The 21159-nt window shown below is 36.9% G+C and overlaps 1 protein-coding gene across 4 annotated transcripts in view; it reads left to right on the forward strand.

The window, feature by feature from the left end:
• DGKB (diacylglycerol kinase beta) overlaps positions 1-21159 on the forward strand; it is a 365173-nt gene that overhangs the window by 15167 nt on the left and 328847 nt on the right. For all 4 annotated transcript variants that reach the window (XM_075143655.1, XM_075143653.1, XM_075143652.1 and 1 more), the window contains exon 2: positions 16794-17055. In XM_075143655.1, coding sequence (XP_074999756.1) covers positions 16986-17055 — 70 coding nt within the window. In that variant the 5' untranslated portion in view covers positions 16794-16985. The remainder of the gene's footprint in view (positions 1-16793; positions 17056-21159) is intronic.

Consider the following 21159-nt stretch of genomic DNA (forward strand, 5'->3'; position numbering starts at 1 on the left):
GGGACATCATCTGCATGACTAAAGCAATTCTAAAGATGAAAAAAAATGTTCCCTACCTCATTGATATTTAAAAAATCCTAAAACAAATCAAACCCAGAACACCCATATGAAGTGTGTATTGCAAAACCAGTGATATCTATGTGCGATGTGTGGAGGCTGGGGGTTAGATTCAATATGTCTTTTAGGTGTTTTAAAATTATTACCTATCTATCTATAAAATTGAAGCAATTTATGGAACTGGTGAAATGAATACTAAAGTTCTGTGGTAATGCTTTTACTGTCATCTGGCTATGTTACTGCTGTCTGCCTGGTTGATTGCGTAAAAGGATGCAGTACCTTTGAACTAGACCATTTGACCAAAAAATATTAATAACCTAAGAGCATTGGTTATGCTATGAAAGCATTGGAATTCTTAGATAATAGCTATTTAATGAAGTTAATGGAAGCTTTTGTCCTAATTGTAAGTCAGACATGAGATAATATGAAGCTGTACTGATGCAGAAGGTTATTGTTCTTTTGAAAGGGGTTTCAGATGACTTCACCAGGGGATTTCTGGGGATGTTCCTCTGTGTGTCTGTTGTAAAATAACAGCTCTGGTGCAGTGTAAATAAGGATAGTATGCCTCTTCATATAAAGTATTTGTTTCGGGCTTACATCAGAACTTTATGATTACTTCGGTATTTTACCGAGATCTTATTTTCTAAAGTAAGTAAACAAGGAGAGTCATGGGGTTTTCACAGCATTAAAATTTATAGTTGCATTTTGTGTCAGAGAAATATTCTCAACAGAGAGTAGACAATAACAAGACATGAAAATACATTCTTTCTTTCTTCACCTTCTAGAGCAGGTGAAGTGCATCTGAGGTATTTGGCATGATGGACTTTGTTCACAGTGTTGACACAGACTAAAAGAAAGGTCCCCCTCCCTCCTCCCGCCGTGGTCCTTTCTGTGGCTGTGGCATCCACATTGTTTGCAGTGTATCCTGTGGAAGGACTGAGATGACACTGGTCAAACGTGAGGGTAATGTTAGACTGTTAGATCCTAAACATTTTTGCTCATGGCCATCTGGCCTCTCTAGGTCCATGTCCCCATGCCTGCCTACTTTTGCTGGTATGGATGATGCTGTTGGCTGTTCTGCTGCTGCCACAGCATTTGCGGGTACCTGTGGCACAGGGTGTTACTGATGCGGGTGTGAGTGGACGGGAAGGGAGCCAGCAGAACGCGCTTCCCGGGAATGCTGGGACTCCCCATGCAACCCCTGTGTCATGGGGATCCTCACCTGCCTCTGCAGCTATGGAGCTGTCCCAAACATGACCATGCCATCCCTGTACCTTCTCACCTGTTTGGGAATAAATGAAGATTAAGGGGATAACTTGGTGGTAATGCTACAGCTTTCTGAGTTTTTCAGACTCTTGTTAATCAAAAGTATTTAAGCTAGGTAAAAAAAGTACTTTGGGACAGCTTGTTCCATTTATTTTTTAAGACTATTCTCCATAGAAATCACTGGAGAGTTCTTCTTAAAACAGATGGCACAATGTGGGCCATTGTAATGCAATTTTCTTTGTAAAATGCTGTGTCCCAGGGCAAATTTACCACAAATGGAGCAATCGTGATGTCCCATAAAAGAGAAGACATGTGTTTTTGCAACTTTTGATATATCTAAAAAATATGCATAACTCTGCCGGCTCTGCCAAGAAGCAAAGCTTGCTATTTTCAGTAAAGTATTTTTGGGCTTTTGGAGTATTTTGAAACTGCTAGTACAGTAACTGCTTTGGCTATTCAGGAAAACTTTATACATCCAAAATTTTAAACATTAATAAATACAGTATTATCTGGAATTATGACTAGCAAGAAGACATGTTGGAGCTCTCTCCCTTGAACTTTTTGGCAGGAAAATAATGCACATTTTGTGTTAATATTATTTACTGGAACTTTTTATTTAATATGTATAGATTTTAAAGCCATAAAATAAAGGAATACTGTATAGATATCAAAACAGAAATACTTAAGAGTCATTTTTCTGGTTCACAACTAATCGGTGCAAGTATCTATCTGATCTATTATCTGTGCCAACTTGGGCTTAGTAATTAACTAAGCAACACTATTGTAAGAGGTCTGCTACCATTATTGGTGACACCTGTTATTAAAAGGGCTAGGTAAATTTCATGAATAATTAAAATAGGGGAGAAATATGCAAAACAATATCAAAGGTTATTTATTTTCATCAGAATATTCTGATGTATCTATACAGAAATATATATGTTCATAATGTCACCTTTATCATAGGTAGGTTTCTAAAATACTAGCAAGATACAATAGCAGTAATGTTTGGTATACTTATCCTGAAGAAAAATGAAAATAGGAAACAATTTTATGTTACACGTATATTTACAATAGGATATTTTTACAGTGAATTTTTTAGGTATACTAAATCTATGTTTTTAATTCTTTTAAGATGCCAAAAGAAATAACTTGCTTATTTTAGTTGTGCCAATTTAAGAAATGTAAGCTAAATCTAGTGACGCAATTGATGCCTGGGAACCTTGAGGACTGGAAACTACTAGTAAATGTTAAAGATCTGAATAATCTTTTGGTTTGTATATCTGAGAAAGCCAGATTCTGAAAAAAGGCTAAATGCACTGAATTCTCACTTGCTTCTGAAAACAGTATTTGGCATTTTTGCAGTTTTGTATTCCAAGTAGCAGCGGCTTCTTCTTAATTTCTCTTTACTCTGCTTAAGGTACATACCTTTTCCCCCCTTAAGGGGAAAGACACTGCAGCGCTTAGGATTCAAGACTAGGTGATCCATATTTATTTGTACCCTAAGGCACATTGCTCAGAATCTCTGTCTTCGTTTTATTTAGGGTGTTTTTACTGGGTCAAAGAGGAGCGTGTCTGGCCTTTGGGGTGTAGGCTCAGGCCCTGGTTGCCTCCTCCCAGCACCATTTTGGATAGGGCTTGGGCTTGCGCTGGCCCATCTCTGTGGAAAAGGAATGGAGCTGCTGGAACTGGATGGGAGCTGGGACATTTTCCAACCAGGTCTCCAGCGTGGGTGATTTGAAAAGCAGGACCCTGGGGCAAGCCACAGTACACACGCTCAAGTAATTTAAAAACAGCCACAGATTTCCGGAATGGTGACATTATTGCATATATGTAGTTAAATCTGTAAGTGATAATGTTTCCTCAGCAGTATCTACTTCCTGTGAACTACTTCTTGTTTTAATTAATGGAGAATTAACTAAAGCTAGCTGTAAATGAGAGACAGGGATTTTTAAGTAAAATTCTGTGGTTTGGGTAATTAGATATCAATGATAATTTTTATAATCTACAGTTTTATTATGAGTTAAGTACTTTTTTTTTAGGCATTTAGACTTAAATTTACCAATTCAAACTTTATAGGGTAGACAAAAATAAAGCTGTTAAGAAGTAGGGTTGTTTTATTGACTTACATAAATTAGCACTGTTCATGTGTTTAAATATATTCAATTACAGCTCTCAGTTCAGATCCTGACTTCTCCACACGCTTCCTGTGTGATAGTGAGCAAATTATTTGAGAACAAATGTTTCAGTTTGTCTAGTGAATTTGAAATGCAATAATTAATGCCAGCTGAGATCTAGCCACTTTTTAAATTCAGCACTGGGTCTATATTAATTTTTAGGAATTTCAGTTCTCCGCTTACTTTCTGTAAAATGGGATCTTTATCTTTGTCTTATTTTGTAGTCCTTGTACTTAAAAGTAAGCAGGTCTGTCCCTTGTGTGTGTTGTACTGTCAGTGATATAATCAATCTTATCTCAGTTGCTGCTTTTATAATACAAGCACATAATAACACAATTAGTGGTTGACATTTTTCATCTGTTCCATTGGTCAGCCAACTTATAAAGAATGAGCAGAAAAATGAAGCGTATTTAGGCACTATTGGACATCACAGTGCAGACACTCCAGTTTGAATCAGGAAAGCAACATAGTGCCTGGGCTGTAATCCCAGTTGCCCAGTTCAGTTTAGCTCTGGGATTTCTGCCTGCGCAGTCTAAGCAGCAAAGTCTAAACAATAGTATCTCAAATTTTGAATCGTAGATTTGCATGGATGCATGACCTGGTATGGACGACCTTTCTCTGTGGTGTATTTTTGTTTGTTTGCTTTTTCTTCTTGTGGCTAGTAGTCATCCTTTGTTCTTGGGTAAAACAACACACGTTACTTGGCATGCCTCAAATGATAAAACAGAGGGGCTAATTGTCTTCTGATTTAGTGCAAATATAAGCAAAAAGTTATAATTATAGAAGTTACTGGGGTACAGCAAAACCACTTCTATGAATATCCATTGGAACTAATCAACAACTTAATTTTAAATGCATTTTATCTTTTTGAGGATGGAGAGTTTATGAGGCTTTAGCTCATAAACATTCTTTGGTGAATGTTCTCAGAAGATAAACTTGTGTTTCATTAGTAAGTATAACTTTATCATTTAAAATGTAATCTTTGGGAAAAGAACTCCTCATGGAACAGTTTTAAATAACAAATAGAATAATTTTTCTCTCTTTTTTTTTTTTTTAAATGTCATGCACTTTACTAAAATAGGGTGACCGAAGTAAACTGAGTGACTTACAGATCACATAGCTGTGATATTCTTGTGATACAAAGAGATGCAAGTGGAGCAAACTTTTTTAGGCTTGTTTCGTATGTAGAAGAATTCAGTTGTGCTTGTTTTAATACAGAACAGGTGAAAGGAATGACTCATAAATAACAAATCATTTAGTAGTTTAAATGCTATTATTTCTATTCACATAACTGTTTTTAAAATTCACATGTTCTCTAATTGATGAAAGTGAGTTTTACATGGATGGCTCCTGCGAAGAGTGTTACACATGTAGATCCTGTGCCTGTTGATAAGAGTAGACCACACAAAGGATTTTGGAAAATCTCTTCATTTGAAAACTTTCACGGATCAATTCAGGATGTAATAATAGAGAATAACTCTTAACCCCTAAAAAATCTGCTTGTTTTTTTTTTTTTTTTTTTAAGAAAAAAAGGCATTTTATTCTCTCTTGCAAGATCTCAATGGAATCCAAGCTCTGTAATATACATATTTCATATACAGTCTTCTCATAAAACATCCAGACCTTTAGTGACGACTTTGTACTGGGAGATGGAAGAAAAACTACTATAGTGGTTACTAAGTACAGACTGAGCTATATAAAGCAATTATAGGATAAAAGTGTTGAAAAACAATGAAAGATGAAGTGTGACTTAACAATCTGGTGCTTATCCATAAGTAACAAGTTTTTTTTTCATAGTTTCTCTCTAGTCATAGAAAGCTGAGCATAAGCCTTGTAGGTAATTTTGCAATTTGCAGGATCATGTGGAAGTTCTATAGGGCCAATTTTTAAACTTTTTTAGTTATCAGTGTAAATGAAATTTTAAACATTTCTGTTTGAGACACCTTTGTTTCAGTAAGTACACCTTCAGTTGACTTACGATAGTCACACACGCAAGTTCTAAACATTAAGTTGTAGGATCATAAAGTTTGAAGTAAAGGAAACAATTTAAAAGGACTTGAGCTTCTGACTTGCAATGCATCGAGTGCGGTGTGTGCATCCCAGTGCTTCATCTGAGAAACTAACAAAACCAGCAAAACAGATTGCAGGTTGAAAGCAGAAAAACTTTTATAGATATGAAATAGTGTAATAGATACAGGCTTGCAGTTGTTTGTAATTAGTGCTGCTGCTATAAAAGGTAAGAATGTACATTCATGGAGGCAGTACATCTGTAATTGGTATTACCAGGAATGGTAGCGCTCTTACCTGATACCTCTGTTCTGCGTGGGAGTGGAGTCCAGAATATTGAATTATGTAATTATTCCACTTCTAGAAGAACAAATGTAGTGTTATCAAGCTGCCATCCATTTTATTATACTTTTTTTGTTGTCACTGAAGAGGAATTCTTTAACAATTTAAGCACAGAAACAAAAATGAATTGTTTAGTTTCTTTTTGTGTTTGTGTATTTATTCTGCTTTCCTTACTTCATCACCCCCTTTGGTTTCTGGCTTTTCATTAGTTATCGTATTCTAATATGTAAGCCTTTTTAACGTAAGGCTTAAAAATATTGTCAGAATGGACCAAGGTGTTTTTTTTTATTTTCCCACTAGATATATATATATTTTTTTTTTTAAAGGAAACAAAAGCTAGTGTATCAAACATTGTGTATCTTTTGTTTTTTAAAGCTATGGTAAAAATGAACTGCACGGAAAGTGATTAGTTGTTTTCAAGTGACAATGTTTATGATTCAGAAGTATACATATAGATAACTTTTAGTTTATGACAAATATAGTAATAGAAAAGAAGGACCACCTACACTAGAAGATGTCTAGTGCTGTAAAAGGTGTTCCAGTATGGAGATGGAGAATATTTAACACTTGTTTGGCTCTTGACTACAATTTGTGGATAACATTAAAATTCCCTTGGGCAAAATCCTGTAGGTCCCCAGTGAAATTGCAGAGGACGAGGAAACACAAATGTCAACATTCAGCAAAGTCAGGGGAAATTGTTTCAAATTTCAAGCTACGGTCTTGTAAAGTGAGTTCAGTTTTATGTCCGACAACTGCATATATAAGGTAAATTGCTCACTGGAGTATCATAAGAACTTCACATGTGTTTATCCTGTGTCTTTTTTCAGATAATTTTGAGCATGTTTTATTACAGTATTCTAAGCAGGCTGTTCCCAAGTTTAACAGTAGTACAGGCAAAAAGAACTGGAAGGTGGCAAAATTGGACATTTGTCTTCGCAGGCTCATGAGGACAGGTGATGCTGTGGTCCTCAAGATGTCAGGAGGGGCAGAGTGCCACCAGTGGCCCCTCCAGCAGTATATTCAGCAGTCTATAGAAAAAGCAAGCAAAACCAAAAACAAATCCTGAAGGATATGTGCGTGCAGTCCAGATCTGTAATAGGATACTAACAACCCTTTTCTCTCAAACTATATAGTAACCTAGCATAAGTTAAACTCAGAATTGATCTTAACCTATACTTAGCTTGACGTTTCCTGCATCTGTTCTCAGACTTGAGGAAAGGCTTGTGTGTCTGAAAGCTTCATGTATTAGAAAATATTTTACTACTCTCTGCCAGTCCCACATTTCTCCTATCTTTAGTTATCATACTTACAATAGCAGTAACGTTAGTGCCAAGGACTACTGTGTAAAAACATAAGCTAAATCTGAGGAGAATTAATTGCAACATTTAAAGAGAGAAAATAATTAGGTAGAACTCCAGAGAAAAACATACTAGAAAAAGATAACAGAAATGCGAAGCCTTTCTCCAGAGAAAAAAATATTTTAAATACGCAAGCATAATATAAGCTAGCTCAGCCAAAAAATTCCCAAGGGAAAGAGGAGACAGGATCAACTTTTTTTTCTTCTTCCCTTTAAGATGGGAAAAACGCAGGGAAACACAGATTAACAAAAGTAAGCTTTTGTATTGAAAACTGAACGCCATGGAAAAAGAACACAAACTTAAGTTGCATATAAAGTGCAATTATATACCTTTGTCAGTTAAAAATGCAATTAAATACCAATTTTTAATTGTTTAAAAAATCCATGGGAATATTGGCATTTGTTAGCTACAAAGCATTCTGGAGACAGCTTAACATGGCGGGGTTTAGGATGGATTCTTTGGATGAAAGGCTGAACATTTACACTATGACGACTTAATATCCTGAAATCAGTAGGTGGAGGACAGGAATTCCATTGTCATCTTCTCATATTCATCTGCAAAAAATCAGTACAGTTAACCATGAGGAGGTGGTGGTGTCCCATCTGAAAGATGGGTCATTGTGTTAAAGTTGTGTCTTTACAGCTGTAAGTCTGTCTGGGTGGGATAGACAGACAGACAAACAAATGAAGGCCCCTTAATCAGAAAATTCACTTCCATCCCTGACCAAATCTCTTCTGTGTAGTTCCACAAATGCCAGTTCTCTGTTTCAGTTTAGTCAATGGCAGTATATAACCTGTAGGAAAGTTGATAAGGATATAAAATGAGATAAGAGACTCAAGGTATGCTTATGCTGTTGAAAGAGACGAGGCCAAGCTGCCTTTAAGTAGTAGTTTCAGGTACTGAGAGCTGTGAAACTGTGGCAGCATGGACTTCTGCATTGCTGGGGCGCGCGCGTGCAGGAGGTTGGGCAGAGGTGCTGAGCCTGCCCTGGTGCTTGTGGTGCTGGGCTGACGTGGCCATTCGCTTCTGGCTTTGCTTCAGTAAAACTGCCTCACGTGTGCTCCACTTGCGCGTCCACGCCTCTAGTGGCAGTGTGGACATGCCATCAGAGCAAGTGCTAGGAACACACAAGTGGTGGTGTTCACAGAGCCTTCACAAATCTAGAAATTACCGTCTCCTTGGAGCTGAGTTTGAACAGGTCGGGAATTGCGTGGGTGAACAGGGAATAGCAGTTTGAGATGCTGCTGCCATCACATAGGTTCCTTTGGCTGCAGATGTGCATTCCTGTAGGCAAGGGCCCATCCCACTTTGTGATGTCTCTTTTGGTAGCTTACTATCACTGAACTCTTTTATAGTAATACTAATGAATAAATGTGAAACCGTTTGTAGTTGTCTAGAAGGCTCCACACTATCCCAGTGGAGAGTGACATGGTGCCGGCCCTTCATATTCCAGGACTACAATAATTTAATCAACTTCTGCATGTAGCTCTCTCCCTAGGGAAAAAAGAAAAAAAATCCAGCTAGTAGAAGACAACACAGCATGAACTTCCGCTATAAAATCCATTACCCTGCCTGCTAACCTGATCTCTATTCTCTGTACGGATTTCCTACTGAAGATTAAATCAAGTTCAAATTCTCACACGTTATTTAAAAGGAACTCCAGTGCCTTGTTCCCAGTTTATTTTAAAAGTGCATAAAGCTTTGGAATGAGGACAGCAGTTAACAAATCTTTTCCTCGAGCGCAGTGGAACATTTTTGTCACAAGACTAAAGCACATCTCTTCAAAGGCTTATTTCTGAGCATGAAGTAGGAATTTCTGCCCCAGGAAATTAAGGATCATCAGAAATCTTCCCCAGTTGTAAATTACACTTTTCAGCTCTGCCTTCCTCTAATGTAATCACCCCTAGAGCACCTAAATATGGAGAGATTAATTAAACCCAACAATTAAACAAAAAAAGCCCTGTAGCTTATTACCAAAAAAAGTTAATTGTTATGCAGAATTTACAGTTCATCCCATGAGAGGGAATGGAAGGAAGAGAGGAAGAACGCGTGGCAGATAGTAGTCGAAGAGCTTAACGCTCTGCTAATATGGGCTCAGATACTTGCGGTGCGGGTTGCGGGGAGACCTATGTAGAGTTCACATGGAGGGGTGCACTTCTGGAGCTGGCTTTCTTGGGAAGGTGGCAGGTGCACACTTTGGAAGGCAGAGGTTGTCCCCAAGATGTTTATTCCGTGATGTTCTAAATTTTGGAGGAGTTTTTGGTGGATATATAGAAATAGTAGTGGGCGACATGGAAAGAAATGTGATTAATGCTCTCTGCAGAGTGATTTATCTAGTGGACAGCCAAATGTGCTGTATTATTACAGAGAACTTCCTACAGATTACAGTTATACCTATCAAATCCTGTGGTTTCTGTCCCAGACTGCTTTGTTCCATTTATTAAAGAATACCAGTCATAAGCCTTAGTGATTCAACCTTCTTTTAAGGCTTTTAATGTTCAGATAGTACATTTTTGAAATTCACCAATTTCAAAATACTAACAGCTGTCTAGAAATTTTTCTCTCTGAACAGTTTATTGTCTGCTTTTTGGTGGGGTCAATTTTTGTTGTTGTTTTTTTTTCTCCTAGTTTTAATATGTTTATAATCAATCCCTTACACAATCAAAATATTATACAGTTTGATCATTTAGTCATAATTAGTACCAAATTTTAATGGCCCTATGGACAAATTTGCTTGTTTAGTCATTGATGTAAAATGACAAGAAGGATGACTAACTCCTCAAATTTCCTTCTTAAATTACCACTTTTTAAAATCTGTTTTCCTAAAATTGTTATTGAGAAGTTTTTAACATTGCGAACAGCTCCACAACTCTCACTTAGAGAAGATTTTTGAATTATGTGCTGTCTGTCTCATAAGCATAAAATAAATTCCATCTGAAAAGGTGTCAGTTTATTTTTAGTTTATTCAGTTATATTATTTAAAGCAAGAAGAAAGCCTTTATAAACCTATGATGCATCAGCACATATACATTCTGGTACTTCCTTGTCCCAGATTCTCCTTAGGTTTCATTTATTTCAATATTTCTTTTACTGAAGGAAACACTGAGAAATTTGAATGTAGTTCTTCTGACTTGGTAGGTAATTAGTGTAGCAACTTGGAAATAGCAAGCCTAGGAGTTGGAAAAATTTAAGATCTATCTGAAGTTTCTTTTAAAGTAGTCATGTGATGAAGTGAAGGTACCTGAAGAGCAAAGTAAAAAATATAATTCAAAATGTATGCCTGTATTTTAAATGTAAGTAACTATATTCAGTGATGTTGCTATCTTGCGTTCTGATCAGTTTTTATCGGTGCTCAGTTTTTGTTGCTAATATTTCTCACCGCCACAAACTGTAGTATTGTTTTCCCAAAGATTCAAGTATTCTGCTTATCCGATCATAATGGTTTTTGTGCTGCATGTATTCCCAGTGTTTACTGATATATTCCATATAAATAATTCGAGGAAGTGAATTTGAATAATTGCTTCTCTGAGGAATACAATCCATATCTTTGTATTAAAATTTAAATGGATGTTTTTACATGCCCCAGACTATTACACGTGGAAATAAAATAGTCAGGAAAACATGCATGCTTTTGAGTTGTGTTGAAGTCACTCCTTTAAAGGGAGAGATTTTCAGCTTGGTAAGCAAATTTTCACTGATTTCAGTCTATCAATGTTTAGACTTTGTATTTCAGAATTATGTTAATTTACATCAGTGAGCATCCTTTGCTAAATTGAAAAAGAATGTGTACTACTAAAATGACTTTATGTATGCTAAATACTGTGAAAAATAAAGAGGATGTTGTTACATAAAATGTGCAATTTATATAGGAAAAAGCTGTTGTGTTTTGTTATGGGGGCTCTTTTTGTTTCATCCATGCTGTTAATCCAGCAGCAATTACAAATTATCATAATACTTCTGTATTTGAGAGTAAAGAAATCAGAATGGTGATTAGTAGATGCTTTTGATTGGATTTTTTTTTTTCCCCCAAAACTCTTCAGAATAAACTTTCAACTATGCAAATTTGGAGTATTTCTGATATTAGAGACATTGGTTTCTACAAAGTGTAAAATGAATTGCAGGAATACCTACACAAATTGTCTTGTATATCTGTACATAATGCCTGCATTTCCAAGAAATCTGAGATTGTTAGCATTTTTTGGGGTGGGTGTTGTGTTTTTTTTTTTTTGGTTCAGCTGTTTTGACAATAGCAACCTCAGTGGAGAGAATATCCTGGGACTTCAATAGCAAGTGTGGTCCTTCGGTGCCCAGGAAGTATTATGTGCTTTGATCCTAACAGCTTAATTGATACAGAATAAATAGTGCAATAGTGCATCATAATCCCTTACATATTAATGTTACATAAATCTTAAAATACGATCACAAGCGAACATATAAGGCTGAATTGTTCTTCTACAAGTGTTGATGAAATGTGTACTTTTCTATTGTTTGCTAAACCTACAAATGACACTGAGTTTTCAGAGGAAAGATGCTTTGGTCTTGTCAGTAAAAAGAACGTACTTGCTTTCTGAACTGGTTGCAGGAGTTAATAGAGAAAACAGTTTCATGTAAACGTGTCAGCATGTGGTATCTGACACACAAAAATTCTCCTTTGGAAAATCCATGGTGTCACCCACATTGAAATCACAGGTGAAGGTGTAGGACCCAAATAAAGGAAATACCAACTACATTCTGTACAGAAAAGTTCTTGAAAAGCATAATTGTTTCAGCCTCCTTAGCAATTAAGGTTTAAAATATTCTGTGTTATTTATTCCTATTGTTTGGGCAAAAATCACTAGCCAGTCATGTTGTGGAGAGCTGTAGTTTCCCTGGAAGGAAACTTGTTTCCTTAGGTTTCATGTCTCTTTTTTCTTGCTGCCCCCCTCCCCTTCTTTCACAATAAAAACATAAGCATACTAAAACAGAGGGAAATGGGAGAAAAAGACTTGAAGGTCTCAGTCTTGTATGGAAGATGCCTACTCAAGATCTGTCATTTTGTCACCTGCACCTCTTCTTGCCACCAGCCTTACCCTGTGCCCCCTTTATGGAGTAACTGGCAATTAATGATGAAATTGTATGTGAGATGTACATTATGGAGTGGCTAGTAGAAAGCAAAAAATGGCTGAGTAATTCAAAAAGCCAGTTTACAGGCTGTTTTAGGTTTCCCTGTTATGGTGAACACAAAAAAGTCCCTTAAGGCATGCCTTAAGAAGAGTTTCATGCTTCCAGTCGTGGCAGTGAGGATGGACCCCCCAGAAGAAGCCCTCCTGCCTTTCAGAAGAAAGTAGAGGGAGTTGGGTTGGTTGAGGAGCTGGATGTGTTTGCACAGGCCATAGTCCTCCTCTGGAATCGAAGTTTGAAACTGAACCCAGTATTGTTGATTGGTTTTGTAGGACTGAAAGTAATTTCTGCCCCCGCCTCCACATACTTTCTGAAAACTCCTCTTTCCTTGCAGTGAGGACTTTACGAGGTGTAATGAGATGATTTGAGTGTTGAGGTTGGCGCATAGGGGATGTGCCTTTATATTTGTTTTTTCCTCCACTGTATATTCCTTTCTCTTCTCCTCTCCTCAGCCTTGTTTCTGCAGAGCAACTGAGGATTTCAGTGGCATGGGGTATTCCTGGAAATCTAAGTTTATTAGCATTGTTGGCTGAATGCTAAGTAATTTGATTTGTAGAGTTTTTAACACAGCTTTGCTTCCTAGTTTGGGTATGTGGCCTGGTAGGAATCCTGACAGAAATCTTAATGAACCCTCAAATCCAGAGAGAAAAACACATTATAAAAGAGAAACTGGAATTCTAAGACTTATTACTGTCAGTGGATAGAGGAGGAAAAATTTTTTTTTCTAATTCTTTGTGATAAAATGAATGGTTTATTAATGTAGTGTTTCTAACTTCTCTTATTTGTAAGGTCTGCTTTGTGTCTGGTTGAGAGGGCTGTGAATCTTCCCTAAGCAGATACTAACAGAATGTGTGCACAGATCCGAGTTTCCTGGAATAGGTCAAACTCTTAGAGGATCGGTGGAAAAGTTCCCTACCTGGCATCCTGTGTATTTTAACTGTATGCTATAGTGTGTTCTCCAAAGTAATTTACCTCTGCATGGAGACGTCAAATCACTGTATCTGTTTAGTGCTGCTGATCTTTATTTTGCTTACCAGCAAGCACATTTGATTGATGTTTTAGTTCAAGTTGTTTTTTTGTTTGTTTGTTTTTACCTGCGTGATAGTGTTATCCCTGTTACTGCTTTCCTCTTCATGTACTTATGTATGGGTTTCTCTCTGCATGATCTTCCTGGAGTACTGAGAAAAAAAGCACTAAAATAAAGTTCAAAAGAATGCATTTAAATTAAACACTACTGAAAAAGATAATGTAAAATAATATTTTCTTCTACAGAAATTAAGATATTGTATAAGATATAGGTGATCTTGAAATGTTTGCCTTAACAAACAGCACACACCATATAACACAAATACGCATTGATGACTTTTGTCCTCAACATAATGTGCTTGATTTCTTATAGCTACATTATTATATATATAAAATGAGAAAATGCCATTATAAAAGGTTTAACTGAAAACTAAAGGATGCAGGGAGCAGGGACCTTTCCTTATTTAGGACTCCCCTGCAGCAGAACTTAATAGGAAGCTAAAAAAGGAAGCCTCTATAAAGTTCCTTTTGCTGAGATTTTCCCAGTTATATTTCTGCATGTTTGTGCATCATGTGCACTGAGGTGGTGTACAGGACCTGGCTGCAGTCCAAAGACCAAGTCATCCTCAGAGGACTGCCTACCTCCCCATTACCGTTCCCAGATTAAACTTAGAATCATAGAATCGTTTAGATTGGAAAAGACCTTTAAGATCATCAAGTCCAACCGTTAACCTAGCACTGCCAAGTCCACCACTAAACCATGTCCTAAGCACCACATCTACACATCTTTTAAATATCTCTAGAGAGGGTGACTCCACCACTTCCATGGGCAGCCTGTTCCAATGCTTGACAACCCTTTTGGTGAAGAAATTTTTCCTAATATCCAATCTAATTGGCAAATTAGTTCTACTAGGTCCCCTACAGTCTTCCCTTTCAAAGGAAGGAACTTGCATTTGGAGAGTTTTCCAAGATAATAATGTAGCCTTAAACTCTGTTTTATCTTCCACGATAACTCTGCTGGCTTACACACAGGCTACATCTTCTTTCCTGTGGACTGCCATGCCCATACTAATTTTTTCCATTGCTCCCATCTCATTCAGGTCATGTACCTTTTCTTGCAACACTGTTAGTAGGCAGTAGAGCCTGGGTGTCTGGTGAAGGCAAAAGGATATCAGAGGTGGTCACTTAGATCTGCAGTTGGAGAAGGGGAAGTCAGTGGGAGAACATCCGTTTTCACTGCCCGTGTACTCTATATACAATAAACCCTATAGACAATGGTCAGCTAAAGGTATTGGACGTGAAGAGATTGATCAGTTTAGAGCGCACAGCAGTTATTACCTTGCTAGCAATAGCAATTCTAATGGTAGGCTGCTTATCACAAATATTCATTTTAAATGATTGAGATAATCTCTAACTGTAGAGCATTCAGCAGTGTTTTACAGGTAATGAAGCTAATGTAGTTAAGAATACAAAAAGTAATACTGGATGAAATTGTGGTAGAAAATTTTGGTTCTATTAAATCAACTATGCAAATATAAAACCATTTTCAGTAAAACCTAATCAGTTGTCAAGACGAGCAAATTATATCTATTTGAAGAAATAAAACTGTCTTCAATACAATCTAATCAACTACCAGAAATGAAACATCTCTAATTTGATTAAAACATCCCCGTTGACCATAGTTATTTTCTCGTCATAAATAAGAGGTTCTCAAGGCAGAATGATAGCTTTTCTTATTGAATATCACTTTTAGCTTTTGTAGTTACTGCCCTTTTTCTGGCACTGCTGTTTGATGGCTGATGTGCCTTGCACTTGGCCAACATTATCCACATTAATGTTGCTTTTTCCATCCCAATCTCCATGCTCCTATTAGGTTTTGTTTTTTGTTCAATCAATGTTTCTAGATGTTGTCTCTTCTAACTTATCCTTATGTTTTATTCTAACTTGAGGAGATGAAGAGCATAGGAATCTCTTCTGGTTCAATTTTAAAAAGACAGGGCAGCTGCCAAGTAGTCTGTGGCACAGTTGTTGTATTTGGATAACTTACTTGCTCGTAATACAGGTACATATACTCAAATCATTCACCAAGAAGAGCCTGAGAGCAATGAAAAGATGCTCTGGGGCTAAGGTGTCTTTCTTCCCAAATTTCTTTGTCCGGGAATGATACTCATATATACGAGACAGGAAAAAAAGATGTTGTCTATCATTGGGTTAGTGTATCTTTCTTCATATGCTTCTGTTCCTAGCTAGTCTATTTCTTTTTTTAATTTTTTCTTTTAAATTTTCTCCCCCCCTTATGACATTTTTCTCCTTTTTCTCTCCTCTCCTAGTTGCTAACATCTTCCTCCTTAGCACTATGTCCATTACTGTGTCCGTCTCTTCTGGTCTGAATTTTCCCTTTGCTTTTTTTGTAATCTGACCCTTGTAAATGACACATTGCTAGGCATATAAAGAGATTCCACTTATGGTCTAAAATTAGCTTTCTAGTCTAAACTTGTCATCTAGGCAACCTCTATAATCAATAGCGAAAGATAAATACCACAAGAAGGCAATTAATCACATTTTAAGATTATGTTGAAACTGGAGGGATTAATTGCTGTCTGGGCCACCTGTCTCTTTCTGCTGATTAAAGAGAGAGCCCTAGATGACAATCTTGGATGAGGTACCTGACTTCCAGATGGCTAAAATTAGATGAAAAGTATCCTACCTATTGTGCAAGGAGTGGTGTTGGTAATGCATTGCCTTTGTAAGGTCTGTCCTATGGAGGTAAAAACTGCATAAAATCGGAATGAGATGGCACCCACAGTTTGATCTTTTTTTTTTCCTGAACTGATTTGCAATGGTGCCAACAGTTATATTTGATTTTCAGTAGTGACGTCAGCAATGTTGCGACATTCCAGAAATCAAACCCCTACTATTTTGTTAGAATAGTTAATATTTATATAGCTCTCATGTGAATTTCTCACCAAACTGCAGAAACCATTTCATTTTTGACATGGGGAATTAGAAGCTTCAGAACTTTCTGACAAGGCTACACCGCGCTGTACAATGTAATTGAATACAAACTCAGTTACCTGAATCCCATTTTAAAATCATAGGGAACTAAGTTTACTGATAGTATCTACTATTGCAGTGGTTGTTACTGAAACAGAAACATCCCCGCACAAGGTGTCCAAATGCATTTTGATCATAAACAATCAATAATTTTTGATTATCAGTGCTGCACATAAGCATTTGGAATTATAAAAATAAAATTTGGAAATATATATAAAACTATGTATAGACAAATATTATATGGGAAGATTTTGAGCAAAACTGTATGTAAGAAAATATTTATCAGTTACAATTACTTCAATAATAAAACTGGTATTTATGCTTCTAACGCTTGGTCTTCTTTTAACAGTGCTGTAACTCACCGTTGAACCAACACACTGGGAACAGTTCATAGCATCAAAAACTTCATCCACATAGACTGATACCATCTCTCCAGTCTCCAAGCACTGTGACCTGAAGCTACGAATCTTTATGGAGTTTGTATCACCTGGGTCAAAGGGAATGTTTTTCTGATCTTTAACCGAGGACCCTTACTGCCGGTATGACGAGCCAGGAGAAGTGGGTTAACCTTAGTCCTGGAGAGTTTTCTCAGCTTCAGAAATATGCGGAATGTAAGTAATTTTTAAAATACGTCATTTAATGGCTAATTAAAAATTAAGAATATTTTGAATGCAGAATATAATATTATTATACTATTGATGTAATTCACTGTCAAGTAAGAGGTTAAATTATGGTTTATGTTTATGTTTTTTAATCCAAAAAGTATGTTCTTTGGAGGGGGAAAAAAACAACAGTTGGGGTCTGTAACTTTTTTTTTTAACTAAACAATTATTATCCAGTATGGTACCATGTAGACTGACTGCGGGTTATGTGACTATGGGTATTTGGAGAGTGTATTTTTATGGCTTTGCCACCTTAAATTCACTATAACAATTTGTAGGCCACTAGAGTGGGGTTTGTAGTTAAAAAGAAGGCTTACTCAGTCATGGAGGAAACATGGAGATTCCAGGAGAAACACATCTAGGTGTTCAATATGAAGACGTTTCTGATACTACAAACAATGCAAAGGAGAAGTTGTCCTGTGAAAGAGCAGGAAACAAAAAACTCTCTAAGCTGAAGATCTAGTTGTTTAGCTATTGCTCAGGCAAAAATTCTTTTAAGTTGCCTGAGCAACTTAACTGGCTCAGAATTATGTGCTTAGAGGACAGATACTAAACATGAGAAGTTAGCTTTAGGAGGCGGTTTATGAAGCCTGATAAGAACTGAACTGGAAAAGGTCAAGAATATTTAGGGAGTTTTCGTGTATGATAAGTAATCTAAATTTATATTTTTAAAAACTGAGAAAATATCATAAGATTTATGAATGTTGATTGATTACTAAAGGAAACATTTGCATGTATGGTAAAATGAAGACTGTTGATTTGTTTTTTTGTGCCTACGACATCACAGCTTATATTTAATTGTATTTTAGAAGACTATTCTGTAGTCATCTAACAGAATAATCATAAAATGATTATTAGAGTTAACTTTAATACTACATTCCACCGGAATGTGATTGAGATTCATAATATTTTCATGATACCAAGTTAAGCCATGAATGATACTTTATATAACGCAGTGTCATTGAAAGAAAAAAAAAAAATATCAGGCAGAAATATTTGTATGATGCTTTCTGGAACAGATGTATTTGAGTCTCTCAGTTTTCTACAATTGCTGTATAGTTTAAATTATGCTATTTATTAAAAAAGTATGTTTCCTCCCCATGCTACCTTTTTGTCTCAAAGGATAAGCTATAGAGATGAAGCAAATTTGCTCCATATACTGCTTTAAATCCTTAATGATGTTACCAAGTAAGGAGCTATTTTGTTTCCCATTTCATAGTAGAATATAAGACATTTGATATTGTCTGGTATTTAATTAGTTAGGACCTCTTCCTTAAAAGAAGGCCTTAAAGATCTAGTATGAGTCTGAGAAATGAAAATATCTATGCTTTTTAGTAGTTCTCTTATTTGTACAGAAATATTAAATAAAGGGAAACAAGATACAATTACACAAAGCTTGAAAAGAACACATCCAAATTTTGTATTGATGTTCCATTGCCTTCAGAGACCACTGCAAATAAAATTTTGTATTTCACATGTTTGATATGAATAAGCTTGTTTCTTTTAAATTACATCACCAAGTGGATAGTAAACATAGTATAGCAGGTTAAAAAAAAAAACATTACTTCTAAAAATATTTACTTCTTCCTGGGAAAATATTTAAAAATTATTATTCATTAATTTTTTCAATACCAGAAATTGAAGACTTCAAGTAGAGAGAGATAGAACCGTTATGTTTGGTTTTTTTCTTTGCATTCTTATAATTTAAGCCTTCAATGCAGAATTTGCAAAAATATTTGTCACCTTCCTTATGGTAAAAAAAAGACATTTAATATATTCCTTTTCTTTCTATTTCCCTTTCTCCTCCAGCACTTCTTGTACACACCATAGTTCAGAGTCATTGCTTTAATAGAACTATTGGTATCAGGATAAAGTATTTGATGAAATTGATTGTATTTGTTTGTGTTCAGGTGTGTGTGTGTATATGAAAGAAAGACATGGTGTCTTTCAAGCTTCCTCTCCTTGTCTGGAATAGAAGGATGTTAGTTGTTCAAAAATGTGAAATGTGATGCACCTTTGTATAAATAGTTCAATTTCTGAGGCAACTAGAAAAAAAAATCATTAATGGTATATAGACTGATATATAATGCCAAGGGAATATAACCCAGGTATGGGCCTTAGTTTGAATTTCTGAGTTGTCCAATTTAATTTTGCTAAATGACTGAACAGTAGTATCTTTAAATGTGTGATTTAAGACTTTAAAATGCAGTTTTTAAAAAAATAAATATTTAATTGGGTCCAGCATTTTTGAATTTGATACATTTTTATCTAACATGCAGAGATACGGAATGTTGTGACAGTAGATGCCTTTACTCATTACTATATAGTAATTAAATTATGTAGAATTCTATGAAGTTTGAGTATATAGTTGCTTTGATATTTCATTATCATTGTCTTTGTTGAATATGGCAAGATAGTGAACTGAAAAATCACCAGATTTCTAGTAGAGTTTGGCTGGCTTGGTAGTTTGGTTTATTAAAAGAAAAAAAAAAAAGGGCATGGCATACTTCTCTCCAGCATGTGACTTGAAGTACCAGTGGGTCTCCTGCAGGAAGGAGAGATGATCTAGGTGTCAGAAGGTAACACTGTAGGGAGGTTTGACTTTGTGCCCATCAACAGGTGTTGGTGATGAGCCCCAGCCTTGCCTCGGGCTAAGGAGGGGGTTTCACTGAAGGACTCCTGAATACAGTAGGGAATTTATAGCAAAGTGATTTGTTTTCCACTCACCCGCTGATATGTGGGGATGTCTTTTGCTCTGCCTTTCATTCAGTTTGATGGATAGACTTTACTTCATAAATATTACCTAAATTCTAACGTTATTTTAACTATGGAAATTTTTAACAGATATGCTTTCTTGGATTTACAAAATACAATATTTATAATTCCTATTTTAGTTTGAATCAGGCCTAAAGTGAGTACTGGAACAGAGCATAGTCTCCCAAAAACCTGTCTACCTTGGATGTCAGTGACTTTGGATCATACTCAGTGCCTGATAGTCACATCTACTTAATGAGGTCACTGGAATCAGAATTACTTTTGTGTGTCTGTGGTGGGTTCACCTTGGCTGGATGCCAGGTGCCCACCAAGCCTCTCTATCTCTCCTCGCTCTCTTCCCCTGCTCCAGCGGGGCCCACCCAGGGGAGACAGTCTTCCACAAACTTCTCCAACGTCAGTCCTTCCCGGGGGTTGCAGTTCACGAACTGCTCCCGTGTGGGTCCCTTCCATGGGGTGCAGTCCTTCAGGAACAGCCTGTTTCAGCGTGAGTCCCCCACAGGGTCACAAGTCCTGCCAGCAAACCTGCTCCAGCATGGGCTCCTCTCTCCACGGGTTCACAGGTTCTACCAGGAGCCTGCTCCAGTGTGGGCTCTCCACAGGGTCATAGCCTCCTTCAGGTGCATCCACCTGCTCCGTTGTGGGGTCCTCCCCGGGCTGCAGGTGGCTATCTGCTCCACATTAACCTCCATGGGCTGCAGGGGGACAGCCTGCCTCACCATGGTCTTCACCATGGACTGCAGGGGAATCTCTGCTCCGGTGCCTGGAGCACCTCCTCCCCCTCCTTCTTCACTGGCCTTGGTGTCTGCAGAGTAGAGTCTTTTTGCTAACATATTCTCACTCCTCTCTTGGCTGCTGTTGTGCAGCAGTTTTTCCCCCTTCTTAAATATGTTACTACAGAGGCTCTACCACCATCGCTGATGGGCTCAGCTTTGGCCAGTGGCAGGTCCGTCTTGGAGCTGGCTGGCACTGACTCTGTTGGACATGGGGGAAGCTTCTGGCATCTTCTCATGGAAGCCACCCCTGTAGCCCCCCTGCTACCAAAACTTTGCCACACAAACCCGATACAACGAGAAGCTGAAATATGAAAACAACTGTTAACTTAATTGTACAAATGTACATTGGATTATTTTTTAATCTGAGTCAATTTATGCAGGTATTTGACAGTAAAATATGCATAAGACTGAAAGAAAGTAGTACAGCCCTTCAAACAGTAAGACCTACAGAAAGAGTTTTTTCTATTGTATTAGTGTACACACATTTTGGTGTGCAAATAAAAGG

This window comes from Calonectris borealis, chromosome 2, assembly GCF_964195595.1.
Source record: "Calonectris borealis chromosome 2, bCalBor7.hap1.2, whole genome shotgun sequence".
Taxonomy (NCBI): Eukaryota; Metazoa; Chordata; class Aves; order Procellariiformes; family Procellariidae; genus Calonectris; species Calonectris borealis.